At 57.5% G+C, this 17,587-nt stretch overlaps 1 protein-coding gene across 3 annotated transcripts in view; it reads right to left on the bottom strand.

Annotated features, from left to right (window-relative positions):
• Nucleotides 1-17,587, bottom strand: part of FSTL4 (follistatin like 4) — a 672,816-nt gene that overhangs the window by 8,007 nt on the left and 647,222 nt on the right. For all 3 annotated transcript variants that reach the window (XM_054694402.1, XM_054694403.1, XM_054694401.1), the window contains 3 exons: nt 15,011-15,129; nt 5,570-5,719; nt 814-921 (listed from right to left, as the gene is read on the bottom strand). In XM_054694402.1, the coding sequence (XP_054550377.1) occupies nt 814-921; nt 5,570-5,719; nt 15,011-15,129 (377 nt within the window). The remainder of the gene's footprint in view (nt 1-813; nt 922-5,569; nt 5,720-15,010; nt 15,130-17,587) is intronic.

The following is a 17,587-nucleotide window of genomic DNA, read 5'->3' as shown; positions in this document are numbered from 1 at the left end:
AGAGTGCAGGGCTGAGGTGCCTGCCATGACCCAGTGGTGCAGGGGTGAGTAGGCCGGTGGTCAGTCCCCAGAGGTGGCTTGTCTGGACACACATGTCCCTGGACTCCCTTGTCTCTGCAACAGGACGAACTTGGCTCATCTTCTCAGATGAGATTCTGAGAGTAGGGTTAACCCCTGACGCCCCCAGGCACTGTACGTAATGAGCTACATGCATCTGGACTGTTGAATCCTCTTCTGATTCCTTAATGAGCCAGGCACTTGCAGCACAGGGGTGCTGGTGACCTTCCCGGGCTGGTGGAGGGAAGACTTTCGCAGATCTCTGGGACCCTGGCTCCTCCCAGGAGGTAGTACAGAGCTGTGGCTAAAAGCGTGAGCTACAGCAGGTAGGTTTACTCTGTCGTCAAATCGGGAAAACATCCTGTCTCTTCGCACTTTCATTTATGGACATAACAGCTTCCTTCTTAGTCACTAATGCTGCTCTCCAGCCCAAGGTGAAGGCAGCCCGTCTCCCTTCTCCTGCCTGAACTCCAGGGCCTCCTCCCTGCTTGGCCCCAGCCCCACAATACCTGTCTCTCCTCTGCGTGTCGGGCCAGAAGCCACAGCTGCTTGGCATATCAGAATCTTCATCATGGTCAGTGTTACCGTCTGTAATAGCAGGTCTGCTGAGACCCTGGGGAATGTCGGTGAGGGGCTCTGCCCAAGGCTGTTATCTGCCTTTACTGACATATCCTGATGTGTGATCGGCCCCCAGGGCAGTGGGGGAGATTCTCCTCTGCTGCAGGGTGGGTGTCGGCCTGCACGCGCTCAACATACCTGCAGGCTGGGCTGGGACTTGTGCACGTCCCCCCAGCTCAGGACCCAGACTTGATCGTGCGACTTGTCATACGACAGCTTGGCGGGCAGAGGATCCACACCTATGGACTTGGAAAAAAATAGTGACAAGTTGGTCATCATTGCTAGAGAAGCTGGTGGTGGCTTCGGGCCACTCCTGGCCAGTGAGCCCGGCTGGGAAGCTGCGGCAGAAGCCTGCCTTCTGGGTTTGTCCTCAGGGGCATAAACACATGGTCGATATGTTGTCCACCTTCCTAAAAAGTTCCTGCCCTTGAAAGTCTGGAAAGACTGTATATGGAGTTGCCAAATCGTCCCCCTAACCCCCTTCCTGCTGAGTTCCTGTCTTTACCCTTGCGCTGAACTGCCCTAGCCCTTCCAGCAAATGAAGAGATCGCTTTGTCCTCCCCCTCTTACTTGACATCCCCGCAGGGTACCACACGGGCAACTCCTGTCTGGGAGCATTTTCTTGACTTGGCCACGCAGCTTCCTGGCTTCTGTTGCTTGGCCGCCGCCGGGTGCAGGCTGCCACCCCTGGCCTGTCTGGCTGCACCCTCTTGGGTGAGCTCACGCAACAGCCTGGCTTCACGTTACCCAGCAGACTCCGAGCAGTGCAGAACTCATTCCTCTGGGGCTCACCTCCACTCCGGCACTGAACGCTACACCTTCCCAGCCCTCCTCCCTGCTAGCACACATTTCCTCTTCATTCTTCACCACCTTTGAAGTCTCCTTTTTGCTTTCTTGTTCTAATTAAAACCTCTGATCCCCTGAAGCTTCGTGTGGAGGCCGTGTGTCGTCCCTCCCCCCAACTTCACAAGCCTGGGTCCTCTGTTCATTTCTCCAGCGGCTTCCTTTCATTCTCCAGAGGCTCCAGGGTCGGGCACTGTCTTCCGCGGCTCAGGGCTTCCTCATCCCCAGTCCTGAGCCCGCGGTGACACTGTACCGACTTCTCTTGTATTTTGTCTCTTCGAAAAATCTCCTCTGGACTACACCTCTCCCTCCAGCTACCCCAATTTCCTCCCTTCACAGCAATACTCCCCTAAAGATTGGACTGTCGTCATTCTTTCTACCCTTTGTTTCACCTTCCCCCATCATACTTCACGAGCTGAGCAGACTTGAGAGAGGAAGCAAAAGTTGGAACACAGTTTTCTACAGCCTCAGTGTGCTGAGAGCAGAGACCTGGAAAGGGAAAGTAACTGGGGAGTAGTCTAGGCTGTCAGCTAAGCATCCCATGGGGCTGCACCCCAGGACTAGGAGTGGTTCAAAGCCAGAAGAAGCCTTACAAAAGCCTCAACTCAGTCTTCAACTAAGTACTTAAAAGGGTTCACTTTCTACTCTTCTTTGACTGATACAGACCCACAGCAGCATAAAAAGATAATTAAGAATTTATTATGGTAAGAAATTCCACAAGTGAAATAAGCAATACCTGTAATTAAGAAATGAATAGCAGGGCTTCCCCGGTGGTGCAGCGCGTACAGCGCAGCGCTGTGAAGCTGTCCACAGCCTCTGCAGCGCGGTTCGATCCGCGGCCGGCCAGGGAGAAACCCACGTGGTGGGGCAGACCTCTCCTGCCTCGCCTGCTTTGGTCCGTCTGCCTGTTCTGCTCCCCGCTCTGTCTCTGGTGAATTCTCTCACCCTCCCGTGCCTCTGACTGTACCCGGTTCTTGTATAAATAAATCTTAAAAAAAAATAATAGATTTTGTTGAATCCCTGTTAGATACACCAGAAGATAGAGAACTAAGAGACAGGTTGGTAGAACATAACCAAATAGAGTTTAAAAAGGGGCCTCCCTGGTGGCCTAGGGGTTAAGTCTCAGCACTATCACTGCAAAGGCCTGATCCCTGGCTGGCCAGGGAGCTACCCACATGGCGCAACAGACCTCTCCTAAGTTGCCCACTGTTCCCCTCAGCAGTGTGTTTTAGTGAATCAGCCTGTTCTGCTCCCCACTCTGTCTCTGGTGAGTCCTCTCACCCCCCACACCTCTGGCCTACATCCCAGTTCTTCGATGAAAAAAAAAAAAAAAAAACAATTTAGAGTTTAAAAAGGATGGAAAGTAAGGAAAGAGACATGTAGGAATGGGATGGCCTAACTTTTTCCTTTTCTCTGTGAAATAGAGTTCCCAAAGATGAGTAAAGAGAGAATAAGACAGCAGAATAGATGTGATTTGAAGAAATTGCTGAGAATTTTCCAGTCCAGGGAAAGATTAAGAATCTCTGCAATCCCCCAGTCAGAACAAATGAAGACTACCATGCTCAGGTTCATCATAAAATAGAACATGAAAGTATCAAATATTCTGGGTAAAGGAGCAAGATTATTACACTAGATAAAAACCAGAACCCAATTACATGTGCTCTATAGAAGACTACCTTAAGGATATGAACACACAGATGTTGAAAGTAGGAGGATAAAGAAATGATAGTATGGAGCCCTTATCAAAATCTGATTTAGCTCAACTGTCCTAGTATTAGGCAAAAGTAGAATTTCAGGTGAGAAGCATTGCCAGAGACAAGATGGGGTACTTTGTAAGAATAAAGGAGTCTCCCCCTTACCTCCAAAGGTACTACAATCTTAAAGCAGAAATGGGTAGAACTCACACAGCAGCTGACAGACTAAGAGGACAGAAAAATCACGTAGAAGAGCCAAACAACAGAATGGAGGAATGTTCCACATGTAGGAGTATATCCACACAGTGACAGGTGCAGATGTCTACAATATCAGAATACACACTCTTACCAAAATTGATCAGAGGCTGGGTCATAAAGCAAGCTTCCAAGGCTTGAAATAATTCAGAGTGTGATCTCTGGCAAGGGAAATCAATAACAAAAAATAGCCAGAAAGTCTCTTTTTTTTTTTTTTTTGGCCAGGAAAATCCACAATCTTGGTTAAATCTAATTTTATCCCTAAAATAAGCCTGAACCTGGACAGCTGAGCATGCTGGGAAAAAGACTCCCGGCCTCCCTGGGCTCACTATAAATTTCCTGGACAATAGTAAAGTTAATGTCACATACAACTTTCACCCCTTGCCTTGGAGATGATTTTCCTTATTTTTTTCTTCCAATGAGAAAATGAAAGCAGGCAGAAGAGAAGCTTGATCCAAGTGGCACTCGTATCCCCCGTGCACCGGTGCCCCCACACCGCCCGCTCCTCCTGTTACAGAGGGAATATGCTTTTACATAAGGCTGCCTCTCTGTGTGTGCGCTGGGGTCCACCGACTCCCGCTCACCTCGGTGATGCACGAGGAAGGGAAGAATTGCAGCAGCGGCTTTTCCCCGCAGACAAACGGCGTGATGTTGCCTAAGCAAGTCGCCTTGGCTTGCTCTTGCGGCTTCTGCCTCACTGGTCTCCTTTCACCCACCGTTACAGCTCAGCTTGTCCACGTGGTTGTCTACAGTCACTAGCTCTACTTGCTCACCTCCTTTCTCTCTGGAATCCACCCCCTCGGGCTTGTAGTCGCCACCTGCTCCTGCCAAGCGGCCCATGCCCAAAGGTGAGCTCTCTGTCTCTGCGACATACGGGTGCTCCCAGTAGCAACCACCACCGTTGACCATTTTCCGGGCATCAGAAGTACCACCCTCTCCTGATGTTCTTCCTCCCTGCGTGGTCTCCTCACATCGTGTCTCTCCCTCCCGCCTTGCCCCCAGACACCTGTGCTCGCAGTGACCGCTCACCCAGCTAATCCGGGTAATCATTGCACATCCCGAGTCACTTGGGCGCAAGCTCACTTGTGCTGCACATGAGCCGACATTCGCGGGGTCTGGGCTCCTGGGCCGTTGTCCATCCTGCCACACCCAGGAAACGGCATCAGTTTAGCCTACAGCGTATTTTACTGTTTTTTATGCTGAGGTAAAACTTGATTCCTCTCTCAAACTTTACATGAACCAGCAGAAAAACTTTTGCGGTCCATGTTTAAAACATCAACAAGCTGATCACTCCTCTGCCTCTGCCGCTAGCGTCCTCATCCTCGGCTGGTTAGTTCTTCTGATCTCTTACCTTTTTTTTTTTTTAAAGATGTATTTATGTATGCACACAAGAGCTGGGGCACAGGCCAGAGGTGTGGGGGTGAGAGGATTCACCACAGACAGAGTGGAGAACAGAGCAGGCAGATTGACCGAAATGCACTGCTCAGGGGAGCAGCGGGCGAGTCAGGAGAGGTCTGCGCGCCATGTGGGTCACCGCCCTGGCCAGGGATTGAACCCGTGCTGCAGAGGTGCGGATAGCTTCATAGTGTGGTGCTTAACTTACCCTTGCGCCACCAGGGAGGCCCCTCTTCTAATCTCTTCTTAATTGGGCTGCTGCACCCTTCAGTCCTCCACCCCCCACCTTTGTTGGTGCTGACCTCCGAGCCTCATCCCTCTCCCCCAGCGCCTGCCTCACTGCAGCTGCTCTTCCCTTTGCTCCCATGGCCGGCCGACTCCCACTGGGCATTTAGCCCTCAGGCTCTGGTCACTGCCCGAGGAAGGGTCAATTCAAAATCCTTCTCTACTCCCTCCGTTCCCCGGACTAGAACTGCAGTTCAGATGTTTAGCTCGCCCACAGGAGTTTTCTCAGCACTTAATGAAGTCTCGGCCCAAGTGGGCAACACATGCTTGGTGAGTGACAGCGCACAAGTCACCTTGGCCCGACCACACCCTCCCGTGTCTGACCACCTTCCGCGGGCTCTGGGGAGTGTGCAGAAAGCAAAGACAGTGGTAGGCTGGACCCCAGAACCGGGAGTCTCCCCCACTCCTGTAGAGAGATGTACCTGGAGGACTTTCTGGGCTTGAACGTCGACCACGAGGACTCGGTTCAGCGCCGGCTGGGCTGCGTAGATGTACCTGTGCCGCACGTTCACCGCCGATGCCCACTGGCATGGCTGGGGGGCGTCTCCTTCCCCTCGAGGACAGATCTCTTCCTGCAAGGGAGACAGGCAGCCATAGAGCTTCCGCTGACCCTTTCTTCCTCTCGGCCTTGGGATCTGCAGCCCACACCATCTCCTGTGGGGTCCGGGTCTCTTTTACCTCCTTCCATGCTCAGCCTCTGTCTGCCACTGCAGCCCTCCGGTCAGCAGCCAGGTCCAGAATCTTCCTAGCTCCCTCCTCCCGCCCCCCCATCATTTCCAGCACTTCACCCTCCACCTGCTCCTTCTGGAACCCTCTCCCTCTGCTTTCATCCTCACCACAAAGCGGTGTTGCCACCCAGGCCATCGGGGGCTCTTGGTCTCTGACCCCAGCATCCTTTTCTGTGCCGGGAACTCCTGCGCGACACTGCTCCTCCGTCCCTCCGCCCACCCCGGTGGCTGCGCCTTCTCTTGCTCGGTCCTCATGAGTTTGCTGCCCTTAGAATGTTCAGGGCTCGCTCCTGGAGACTTTTCTTCTCTAAAATGCAACTTCCTTTGCTTATCTGAGCCACACCTTCGGCTTGAAATACAATCTCCGCGCGTACAGCTTCCGCAGTCAGAGCTGTGGTCAGCCTCTCCTGAGCGCTGGCTGGATCAGCCAAGTACTCCACGGTGGTTCCATGTTCCTCTCGCGCCTCTAAGGCCCCTTTCGACCCTCCGTTTCGCCTCCCAGTCTTGCTCATGCCATGCAAACATGGCAGCTCTGATATTTCACTTCCTTACACCAACTACTCTGTGGTCATCGCTCACTCCTTTTTCTCCCAGGGTCCTCAGCCCTCAACGTCCAGCGCATGAGAAATCATGTCAGCCTGACCTGCAGGAGACACCTAGAATTCCACATGTCCCTTGTGTCACCTTGGCTCAAGCCACACGCCCGTCACTGCAGAAGCAGCATCCAGACCAGCCCCGACCTCACGGGAGCCGCAGCCCTCTCCCCCTCCCCCTACTTGTGCTCTTCCTCCCCTGTTCTGGACCCTCCACCCCACCCCTGCGGATCTAAGGCTGCTTGCAAGCTTTGTCTTTTGCGTGGCCTTTCCTTTGGTTTTCTCTATTCTGCAGGCAAGCGAGAGCTTCTGGTCCTGCTGCAGGGTTCATTCCCCCGGGGCTGCGGGCGCTCACGGGTCTACCTCTGCTTCGCCTCTCCCGGCATAGGCTGCAGCCCCGGCCCAGCAGACCTTGGTTGGACTCACTGCTCCGTCCTTGGCCCTAGGGCAGTGTAGCTAGTGGCGTGCGTGGCACTGGATTCGTGCTGAAAATATACTCGTTGAATGAATTAGTGAGTAAAAAAAGGGACCTTCTTTGTGGCACCAGCACCTGCGTGCAAATGATGGGGCACCCCGGCGCCCCCATGCTGCTGGACGCTGGCAAGTGCGTGGGTACTGAGCTAGACCAGGCCTTGGCGCACAGCGACTGGCACGGCTTAAACGGAGTTACACTGAGGCCTGCGCCGCCACCCGCCGCGGGCGTCAGCCCTAAGCCCCACCTCAGCTCCCCACAGGCTGCAGGCGGCGGGGCTTCCCCGGAGGTGTGGGGTGGCGTGTCCATGTCTGGGAGCTTCCAAGCCCGGGCTTTGCACACGCTGCTCCTCAGCCTTCGCCTGCGCGGCTTCCGGCTCCCCGTGCCAGTGTCCCCGCCTGACGCCTGGGTGAGCCCCGAGGTGGCTAGTGAGGAGGAGCGGGCGGAGGGCGAGGCCAGCCCTGGCCGGGCTCTAGCCGGGCCTGTGACGGGAGGGCGCGGCCATTGCGCAGCTGCTGCCGGGCGGCAGTGTCCACCCCCGGGTCTGCGCTCCTGGTTTCCACACTGCTCGAAGCAGAAAATCACAAAGAAACAGAGCTTCTAGAAGTGTGTGTGTGTGTGTGTGTGGGGGGGGGGGGGAAAAACCTTCTTTGCCCTCGTCTCCCATGAGACACACGGGGAGGTACTTCCCCGGATTCTGCCTCCTCTGTGGGCCTTCGTGGTGTCCTGCGTCTCCCGGGCCCCAGGCCGCTCACCCTGTCCACAGCAGCCTGCACAGCAGGCGGGGGGGCACGGAGGTGGGGAGGGGAGCGGGCATGAGGGGGTGGGGTGGGGTAGGAGAGGAGACACCTGCAGAGGGAGCAGCACTGCGGAAAGGTAAGCTTCCCCTCCCCCTTCCCCCTTCCCATGTCCTCCTGCAGCCCTGCACGTCCTCACTCGCTCCCCACCCTTCCCGTCTGTCCTGCTCGCCCTCCCTCTCCTCCGCCCCCCCCACCACTTCCTCGTGCCTTCCCTCTGTCACCCTCCCTGGGCCCCGACACCCCACCTTCCCTCTCCCCGCTCCCCCCTCCTGTGCCCTGCTTCCTCCAGTCCTCCCCTTTCTCCCCATCCCTCCCCATCCCCTTCTCCCCCACCCTTCGGCCCTCCTCTTCCTCCTCTAGCCCCTCCTCCCAATCCACTTCCTTCCGCTCCCCTGCCCACCTGCCCTTCCTCCCTCCCTCCCCTTCCACCATCTTCCCAGCCCTTCCTCCTCCTCCCTTCTCCCCTCGCCTCCTCCCTCCACCCACTCCTTCTCCTCCCCGGACTCTCCATCCCTGCCTTCCCTCCACCCTCCACTCCTCCGCCTCCCTCCCGCCCTCTTCTTTCCCGGCCACTGGCCACTGGCCGAACCCCTCCTACCCCACCCTGGTCTTTCCCACCTTCCCTTTCCACCCCCCTCCATTCCCACCGCCTCCTTCTGCCCTCCCTCCCCACTTCTTCTCCATCTCTCCCTCTTCCCACCCATTCCTCCTTGTCCTCCTTCCACCATCTTCCCCTCCCCCCCTTCCTTCCTGTCACCTCACTCTCCTTCCTTCTTCCCTCCCCTCCTCTCTGCTCTCCCCCGCCGCCTTCCCCCTTTCTTGCCTTCCCCCACCACCTTCTTCCCCGCCCCTTCCCTCCCCTCATCTCCCTGCCCTTCACCCCTTCCCCTCCGCTTCCTCCTTCCCGCCCCTTCCTCCTTTATTCCACTTCCTCCCTTTGTCCCCACCTGTCTGCCATCTTCCTTCCCCACCTCCTGCCCTTCCTTCCTTCCCTGCCCCTTCCTGCACGTCCTCCGCACTCCTCCTCCTTCCTTCCCATGACCTCCCCTCCTCCCTCCTCCCCACCCCTTGCTTCTTTCCACCTCCTTTGTCCTTACCTGCTGCCCGTCTTCCCCCTCCCCTCCCCTCTAACCCTCCCTGTTAGCCTCCGCTCCCCTTCTTCCCCTGCCCTCCTCCTCCCCCACCTCTTCCTCCGTCCTGTCCCTCTCTCCCCTCCCATCTTATGCTCCCCTCCTCTCCCCCTTCCATTTCTCTCCCTGCCCTTCTACCCCACCCTTCCCTCCTCTGCCTCCCGCATCCCTTCCCTCCTTCCCCCCCATGACATTCCCCCTTTCATCCTCTCCGCTCCCTCCCTCCCCCCACCGCTTTCCTGTTTCTCCCCTAGTCTTCCTCCTTATCCCCTTCCTCCCCTTTCCCTTCCCCCACACCCTGCCCCTTCTTTCCTGCCCTCTTGCCTCCTTTCTCCCCCTTCCTTCCGCAGCCCCTGCCAGCCTGGAGCCACCTTCTTCCTCACCCACCCGGCCCTCTTTATCCCTTTGTCCCTTCTCTTCTGCGCCTTTCCCCGCTTCCTCCTCACCGCCCGCCCTGCCGCCTCTCTTCCCCTTGTCTGTGCCCCTTGCTTCCCCCCTGTCAGCAGCCCTCACCTCTCCTTCCCCGGCTGCTCTTTCCTCCCCTTGTCTGCTCCCTCACGTCCTTCCCCCCCTTCCTTCTGTCCCTCCCCTTTCTCCCTTGTCCCCTTGCCCTGCCTTTTCCCTCCTACCCCTCCCCTTCCATCCCTTGTCTCCCTTCCCCTTATTCCCTCCCTCCTACCCTCCCTCCTTCATCCACTCCCCTTCCACCCCGCCCCTCCCTTCCCCTCCCCTTGCACCCCTCTGACCCTCCCTCCCCCACCTCCCTTCCTCTTCCTCACTCCCCACCCTAATTATCCCCTTTCCCACTTCTCCAATTCCTCCTTCGTTCGCCCACCCTGCCCCTTCTACCCCCTCCTCCCTCCCTTCTCCTCCACAGCCCTCTGCTTCCCCCCTTTTACCCTCCACCCCCTCCTCTCATCTACTCTCTACCCTTCCCCTCCCTCTACCTCCCACCCCTCCCTGCCTTTCTCCTTCTCCCCTCCCCCCTCTCCCCTTGGCCCTCCCTTTTCTCACTTCCCCTTCCTCCTCCCTTCCTTTCATCCCGCCTATTCCCTTTCTCCCCTCCTCCCTGCTTGGCCCTCCTACCCTCCCCTTTTTCCTTTTCCCCTCACACCCTTCTGACCCTCCCTGCCCCTCGTCTCCCCTTTCTCACTTCCTCCCCTCTTCTTCCCCTTCCCTTCATCCCTTTTCTCCCCTCCCTTCCTCCCCTCCCCTTCCTCCTTCCCATTCCTCCCCTCCTCCCCTTCCTCCCCCCTCTCATCGTCCCCTTTCACATGTCTTCTCCAGTTCCTCCCTTCTCCCCTTTCCCCCATCCCCTCCGTCCCTTCCTCCCTTCCATCCCTTTTCTCCCCTCCACTTCCTCCCTCTCTTCCCCTCACTACCCGCTCCACCCACCCCTTCCTTCTCCCCTTCCTCCCATCTACCGCTCCCCTTGCGCCCTTTTCGCACTTCCCCACCCTCTTCCCCTCCAGTTTCCCCCCTCCCCCTTCTTCCCTGCCACCCCTCAGCTTCCCCCCTTCTGACCCCTTTTCCTCACTTCCACCCTCTTCCTCCCAGTCTTCCCCTTCCCCACTTCTTCCCCTCCCTTCCTCCAGCTCTCTGCTTCCCCCCTTCCTCCCCTCTACCCCGCCCCTTCCATCTACCTCTCCCTTCTCCCCTCCCCTTGCACCCTTCTGACCCTTTTACTCACTTCCCTCCCCGCCCTCTTCTAATCTACCCCTTCCCCTTCTTCCTTCCCCACTCTCCCCTCCACCCCTCTTGCCCGCCCTTCCCTCATCCCTTCCCACTCCTCTCCTCTCCCCTTCCCTTTATCCCTTCTCCCCTCACACCCCTCTGACCCTCCCTCTCTCCCTGCCCCTTCCTCACGCCCACGCGGGTCCTCCCTTCTTGCCCTTCTCCTTGTCCCCTCCCTTCTAATCAGCCCCTTTCCCACATCGTCCCCTCCCCTCCCTCCTGCCCCTTCCTCCCTCCACCTTCCTTCCTTCCTTCCTCTCCCCTTGTCCCTGCCCTGCCAGCTCCCCTCTTCCTGTCCCCCTCCAGTCCCGGGCCTGCCTCCTCTCTTCCCCTTTCCACCGCCCTCTGTTTCCTCCCTGCTTGCCCACCCCTGTCCTCCCTCCAGCCCCACCCTTGCCCTGCCCCTCCTCTTCCCCACTTCCTTCTCCCCACCCCTTCCTCCTTTCTGCCCCACCCCTCCTGCCTTTGGGGGGGAGGGGCGTTCTCTCCTCTGCTCCCTTTGCTTCCCCACCCCTTCCTCTTTGCCCTCCCCTTCTGCCCATCCCCTCTTCCCCTGCCTTCCTTCCCCTCACCTCCCTTTCCTCCCCTCCCCTGCCCTCTCTTCCCTCCCTTTCCGCCCTCCCCTGCCCCTCACTTCCTCCTTCCCCAGCCCCTCCTCAGTCTTCCTCTGGCCCCTCCCCTTCCTGCTCTCACCTTCCCCTCCACTCCCTTGTTCTTCCTCCGCCTCCCTCCCCCTCTGTTCCTTCCCTTCCTCACTTCTTCCCCAGTTCCTCCCTTCTGCCTGCTTGCTCCTCTCACCCTCCCTCCCTCTGCACCCATCTTCCCCTTTTCGCCTTCCCTTTCCCCCCCTTCCGCCTCTTCCCTCCTGGGCCTCCTTTTAGCTTCCCCCCTTCTGCACTCTCACCCTTAACCCCCTTCCCAGCACCTCCTCCTCCCTTCCTTCCCCACCCCTTCTTCCTTTATCCTGCTTTTCCCTCCTTTCCCTCCCTCTGTCAGGGGGAAGGATGTCCTGAGCTAATCCCATGCAGGCTTTGCCGACCCCACCCCCACCCCAGACCAAAGCCCTCGGGACCTTGGGAAAGACACATCCCGTCACCACCCAAGGGAAGGTGGCTGGGACCTGAGGGTGGAGTGAAGCAGCCAGGTTGGGTATCAAACCAGACACGTGGGCCTTGGTGTCTCTCGCTCTGTCGCTCCCCTCCTGGCTTCACGGCTCGTGACCAGCTCTCAGAGGGCCATTTGGGCTTCCAGGTCGGTGGATCCCGTAGGACGCAGCATTTAAGACTTTGTCTCCCACTTTTCTCCCTGAGGTGCACATTTCCTCAATTCCCCTTCCCTTGTGAATAAACCTTTTATGAACCTTTTGTGTGTGCCTGCAGCGGGGTATTAAGTCCCTTTTAAGCGCCGGGTGAGGACCCACAGTCAGGCACCCCGTTTTGGATGGGGCTGCCCTGTAGCACCTTCTCCCCTTGATTCTTCCCCTGCCCTTCCTCCCTCTTCCTCTGTCCCCTCCCCCTCCCATCCCACCCCCTCCCTTCCCTGCTGACCTTTTCTCCCTCTGCCCCGCCCCTTCCTCCCCACCCTTCCCTCCTCTCTGTCCCCTCCCCTTGCACCTTGCCCTTCCTGCCACACCCCTTCTCACCCTCTGCCTCTTTCCCCCTCCCCTGTCCCCCCTTCTGGTCCTCACCCCTCCCTTGGTTCACTTCCTCTCCTCCCTCCCCCTCCCACCCCTTCCTCACTTCTTCCCTCCCTCCCCTCTACCCCTTCTCCCCCCTGCCTTCCCTCCTACCCCACCCATTCTTCCCCACCCCTTGTTCCCCTCCCCTTCCCACATCCTCTCCTTCCTCCATTCTTCCCTCCCCCATTTATTCCACCCCCTCTGCTTGCTTCTTCCCGGCCACTCCTCCCTCCCCCGCTTTTGCCCTCCTCTTCCCTCCACTACAGTTCTTCCCCGGCTTCCTCTCCCCTCGGCCCTCCCCTCCCTTTCTTCTCTCCCCTCCCCCCATGCCCATCCTCCCTTCTTCCTGCCCACCCTCCTTCCTCCAGCCTCAGCTCCCCTTCCCCCTGCCCTTCCTTACCTGCTCCTGGCCCTCCTCCCTTCCGTCCCTCCCCTGCCCTTGCTCCCTGCTTCCCTGTCCCCGCCTCCCCCAGCCTCTCCCCTTCCTTCCTTCCTCTCCACGCTCCCCTGTCCCCCCTCGCCCTCCCTGGCGCCCCCCCCCCCAGGACGTGGGAAAGAAGGCCAGGCGGCTGTGAGACGTGCTGACAGTGGCAAATACCCGTTTCCTCACTGCTAGCTGTATTATTTCATGCGTCTGCATCACTTTTTTAATACCCCGCCCGTCTACAGAGCGTGTTGTTCGGGTGGACAGCGCTTAGGAGAAAGCAGCAGCGACACCATCGTCTCCTCTTGGGCAGAAATCTGTAAACCATCTTTGGCGCTATGATGAGTTGAGACAAAAAGCAAGGCCACGCGCCCCCACAAAGTAGCAAACGCGGGCCTCTCTGCTAAGCGGGTGCCTCTTTACCGATTACTTCACGAGTGAGCCACCCAATCCTAAAATGAGCCCCTCTCAGACACCAGTCTAGGGCAAGGTCCACTGTTCTACATTCTTTATAAAATCCTCACCCGCCAAGCCCGGAAAGTGGGTCTTTCTGACACCCCCGTTACTAAGCCCCCACCTCCACCCCCGTGTTTCTCGTGGTGCAGGTGTGCATCATCCCCTCCACGGCGGCGAATGATTCCCGCGGGCCTGCAGACACAGCCATGCAAGCTCTGACAGGCTAGAAGCCTGAAGGACACTGATGGCCGTGAACTTTCTGGTCTTTCCCTCCCTCATAGACGCAGATCCTGAGACCCTCCTCACCCTATCTTGTCAGGCACCCCTGGACTGTCAAAGCAAGTTACCGAACTGTGGGGGGTCATATATTCTCCACTGTCATAGGAGATGTCCACTTCTCTGGGAACAAAAATAATACCCAAGTCTAACTCTGCCCCTGCCACAGGTGGATGGGGTGGCTGCTGAGCAGCAGGAGGGAGGGGAATGGAGAAGTGACAGGATCCTGGATTACGAAATCCAGGACTCAGTCTCAGGACATGCCCGGCACCCAAGCCTGAGCGCCAGCACGCCGGCAGTAGGGGCTGAGGGTGATGCCAGCTGAAGAAGCTTGTGTTTCCACACATACACTCACCAGCAGCCATCTCCACGGCCGGCGCCCAGGACAAGTCACGTTGCCTCTTCCACCTGGCCTCGCCTTTGCTCCTAGCACTGCAGGTGCTTTGGCCTGCCTATTTCATGCTCTCTGCGCAGCTTCCCGGAGGGCCACTGAGCATTGTCACACCGGAGGGGAGTCCGCTCCTTTCTAAACACAACCTTTCCTGTGTTCGCCAGCTTCCTGACAAGTCTTCCTTGGGCCTGCCAGAGCACCCTGGCCCTCTGCTCCCCACTGGGGTTTCTGTGCACATGTGCTGTGGTCGCCTCACACTGCACATCAGAGGCTGACCTCATCTGCTTGATGGGGAGCTACCTGCCCTGCTCCTGTCTGCCCCCCCACCCCACCCCGCCCCCGCACTCAGCCCTGGCCTGGCTCCTAGGACAACCCTGGTGCAGTGCTGAGGAGCAGTTGTCCCCTTCACCACTCCCCCGAGGAAGACACTCTCTTCCTCCTAGGCAAGACTCTTGGGTTGTCAGGTTACCTGCTGCTCTCTGCTGTGAGCGGCTACGAAACCTCCTCAGTTCTTCCTAGGCCCCGGCTTACCCACCACCCCCCTCTCGCCCCGGGCTGTCACGGCAGCCTCCTCACCCACGCCTGTGCTGCAGTCCAGCCCTCCTGGTCGTCGCGAGGCGCCGCTGTCCTAAAGCCACTGGCTGTGCCTCCTCAAACTGTCAGGGCTTCCCAGAGCTGTGAGGGTGTCGTCAGTACCCAGGGCGCTTGCCTGCTCTCATCCTCATGGGCCCGCCCCACGTTTGCAGTTCCCTGAGTATCTGCCTCCCTGTTCTCCACAGTCCCGGCATCTCCTCCACGTTCTTCAACATCCACCCTCGCGCTGCCCAGGGACCCTTCTCTCACTCTGTGGCCCTGGGCCTGGGGAGGCCTGTCTCCGCAGCATGCCCGCGCTGTCCTGTCCCCATGTCCTGTCTGCACAGCTGTCTCCATTCCCCTGTGGGGGCCGGGAACCCACCTGTGCACCCTGGCCCGCCCCTCGGGTTCCTGTGTGCCGCAACCACCCAACGAAGGAATGAGTTAAGCTCTCAACCTCCTGTCTCCCTTCCTTAGCCCTGGGGCGCATCTGGAAGCACCCCTCAGGGGCCAGTGGGCTGAGGCAATCCAGCAGTGCGTGTGCTGACAGGCGGGCCTGGAGGACCGTGTCTGTGTGGTGGAGAAGCCGCGCTGGCGCAGACACTTACGTAGCTCATGAAGATCTTCTCCGTGGGCTTGAGGTGCCTCTGGATCTCACAGTCCGCGGGGTGGAGGCTGATGATGCCGTCATCGGAGAAGACATAGAACATGTTTCCCACGCTGAGGCCTGGGAGGAGGACACACAGCGGTGGTGCCCCTGCTCGCAGCCGCCCCACGGGGGACTCCCCATCAGGCACACACTCAAGCTGCCGTTGGGTGCATGTCGCGCAGGCCCCAAGTGCAAGTCCTGCTCAAGGTGGGGAGAGGCCAGGGGAGTAGAGGGTGTAGGGGAGCAGGGGAGGCTGGAGCTTCAATCCAGCAGATCGAGGGCTCTAGTCCCAGGCCGTGCGCACAGCCAGCCCTCTGCCCTGAGCCATCCAGGTTGGCCCCCATGCGGGTTTCAGATAAAAGACCTGGCTCTGGCTTACGTTCTGCCTTTTCTCTTCTGAACAGCAGAGTCTCCCCAGTTGGTGTCTGTCCACTAGTCAAGTTAGAGTGGGAGAGACAATGCCCCCAAAGCAAAGGCTCTTGTTTTATAAACACATTTATGTATAGTGTCAAGCTCTAGAGTGTGGGGTCCTAAAAACGCTGGGGCTAACAGACTGGTCCAAAATTAGTCTAGGCCTGTGGGGGTCCTGGTGAACCCCTCCTTTATAAGAGCTCACTGCAGCCTCTGCCCATCGGTTTCTCTGTGGCAACTCCATGCCAGGCAGCAGGGTGTGCCCTGATCGTACTTCCACTGCCCTCACCCCCCCCACAGCTGTGCTGTTCTGGGGAGGGATTTCATCCTAGCAGAGGAGGGACCCGGGAACCAGCTGGCCCTTACTTTAAAACAAGGAAACCAGCAACATGGATGGAGCTGGAAGGGACCATGCTCAGTGAAATAAGCCAGAAAGAAAAAGAAAAATATCGGATGGTCTCACTTACTGGAGGAATGTAGAGGATCCACATAAGGGATCAGGGAAAAAAAAAATATAATCAAAATTCACAGGCAATTATCAACCACAGACATTTCTGCAAGGGGGGGAGAAGGGAGTAGGATCAAAACAGGGGTGAGGGGCCTCCCCTGGTGGCGCAGGCAGTTGAGCACAGCGCTGGTTCCATCCCGGCCGGCCGGGGAGAATCCCACATAGCGTGGCAGACCTCCTGTCTCGCCCGCTGCTCCCCTCAGCAGTGTATTTTGTCAGTCTGCCTGTTCTGTTCCCCACTCTGTCTCTGGTGAATCCTCTCACCCCCCACACCTCTGGCCTGTACCCCAGTTCTTGTATGCATAATATAAATAAATCTTAAAAAAAACAACCAAGGGTGAGAAGAGCACAAGGGACCATGGTGACAGTGCACAGGAGAATGGGGGGTGGGAATGTCACGGGGACTATAACCAAGATGAAAATGCATACATTGTACAAAAATGAAACATGCTATAAAAAATATATAAAATAATTAAATAAAACAAGGAAACTGAGGCCCACAGAAGGGAGGAGCTTGTCTGTAGACACTTGCTTTTGTGCCCAAGCCGGAGTTACACCCTGCACCCCTGTTCTGGGCCCTGTCCCACACTTTTTCCCTCCATAAAGGCAAAGCAGTATGTCCAGAGCTCTCCCTCCACCTGCCCTCCTTCCTTCATCTGAAGGTGGAACAATTCTATAAAGTCTAAGAAAATTAAATATGTGGAAGACTCTTTCCTAGCATGCTGAGAAAACTGGCATACTGATTTAATCGACTACTTGGGGAAATTTTTAGTGAGTTAGAAAACACAAGGATGGGAATCACTTCCATTTGCTTCTACTGTCTCTGCAGGCAGCTGTCTGGGCCTCAGGCCTTGGGGACTGGGAGGCACTGGCACCGTGGCTCCCAGTAGGCTGAGGGCCCTGCCTGTACTACCTGCCCCCCCCCCCCCCCCCCCCCCCCGATTCCATGCAGACGGGCTCAGGCAGGAAGGCTCCTGCCGCTGTAAACAGCTTGACCCAGACTCCCAGAAGCTGGGGAGTTCTGCATAGCCCCAGTGGTATCCTGGGGTGCTGGGCAGCCTGTCCTCAAGAGCCAGGCAAAGATGGCTGCCCTCCAGCACTTCGTCTCGGTTCCTAGGGCACCTAGCATTTGCAGATGGGTATGGCATGCGTCTTTGCTCTGACCCCTCTATCTTGCCCACAGCAGGGCCTCCTCTTTGACACTCTCACCTGGCACACTTCCCTCATTCACTTCTAGAGGGGAAAGGGAATCAAAGACCCCGTGACACCAGAACAGCCTCCCAGGGTTCCTTGGAAAATCCATAGCTGGAAGTACCAACACAAGATTGAAAGCATAATGGAATCCACATGGGGTTTGCAGCTGTGGCTACCTATGGGCTGAGCACGGGCCTTGCTTGCAGTCAGCAGTGGCATGTGAGGCTCAACATATTCGTTTAACAAATAATTGACTTCATGACCCAGCCCCCTAGAGAGTTGTCTGAGTTTAGCTGCTTCTAGGGGGCACAAAGGATTCTTTGCTTTTGTCTGTTCTCTTCATATTTCTGCTATTGCGCCTGGACAGTGGGGCCTGCCACTGTTTTTCCTTCCTAACTCCAGGCCCTGAGTTTGAGCACACAG

The sequence above is a fragment of the Talpa occidentalis genome, unplaced genomic scaffold (genome assembly GCF_014898055.3).
Source record: "Talpa occidentalis isolate TD23 unplaced genomic scaffold, MPIMG_talOcc4v2.1 talOcc4.13, whole genome shotgun sequence".
Lineage (NCBI taxonomy): Eukaryota > Metazoa > Chordata > Mammalia > Eulipotyphla > Talpidae > Talpa > Talpa occidentalis.
Note: the sequence above shows the minus strand (reverse complement) of the source record. Positions and strands in the feature narration are given on the sequence as shown.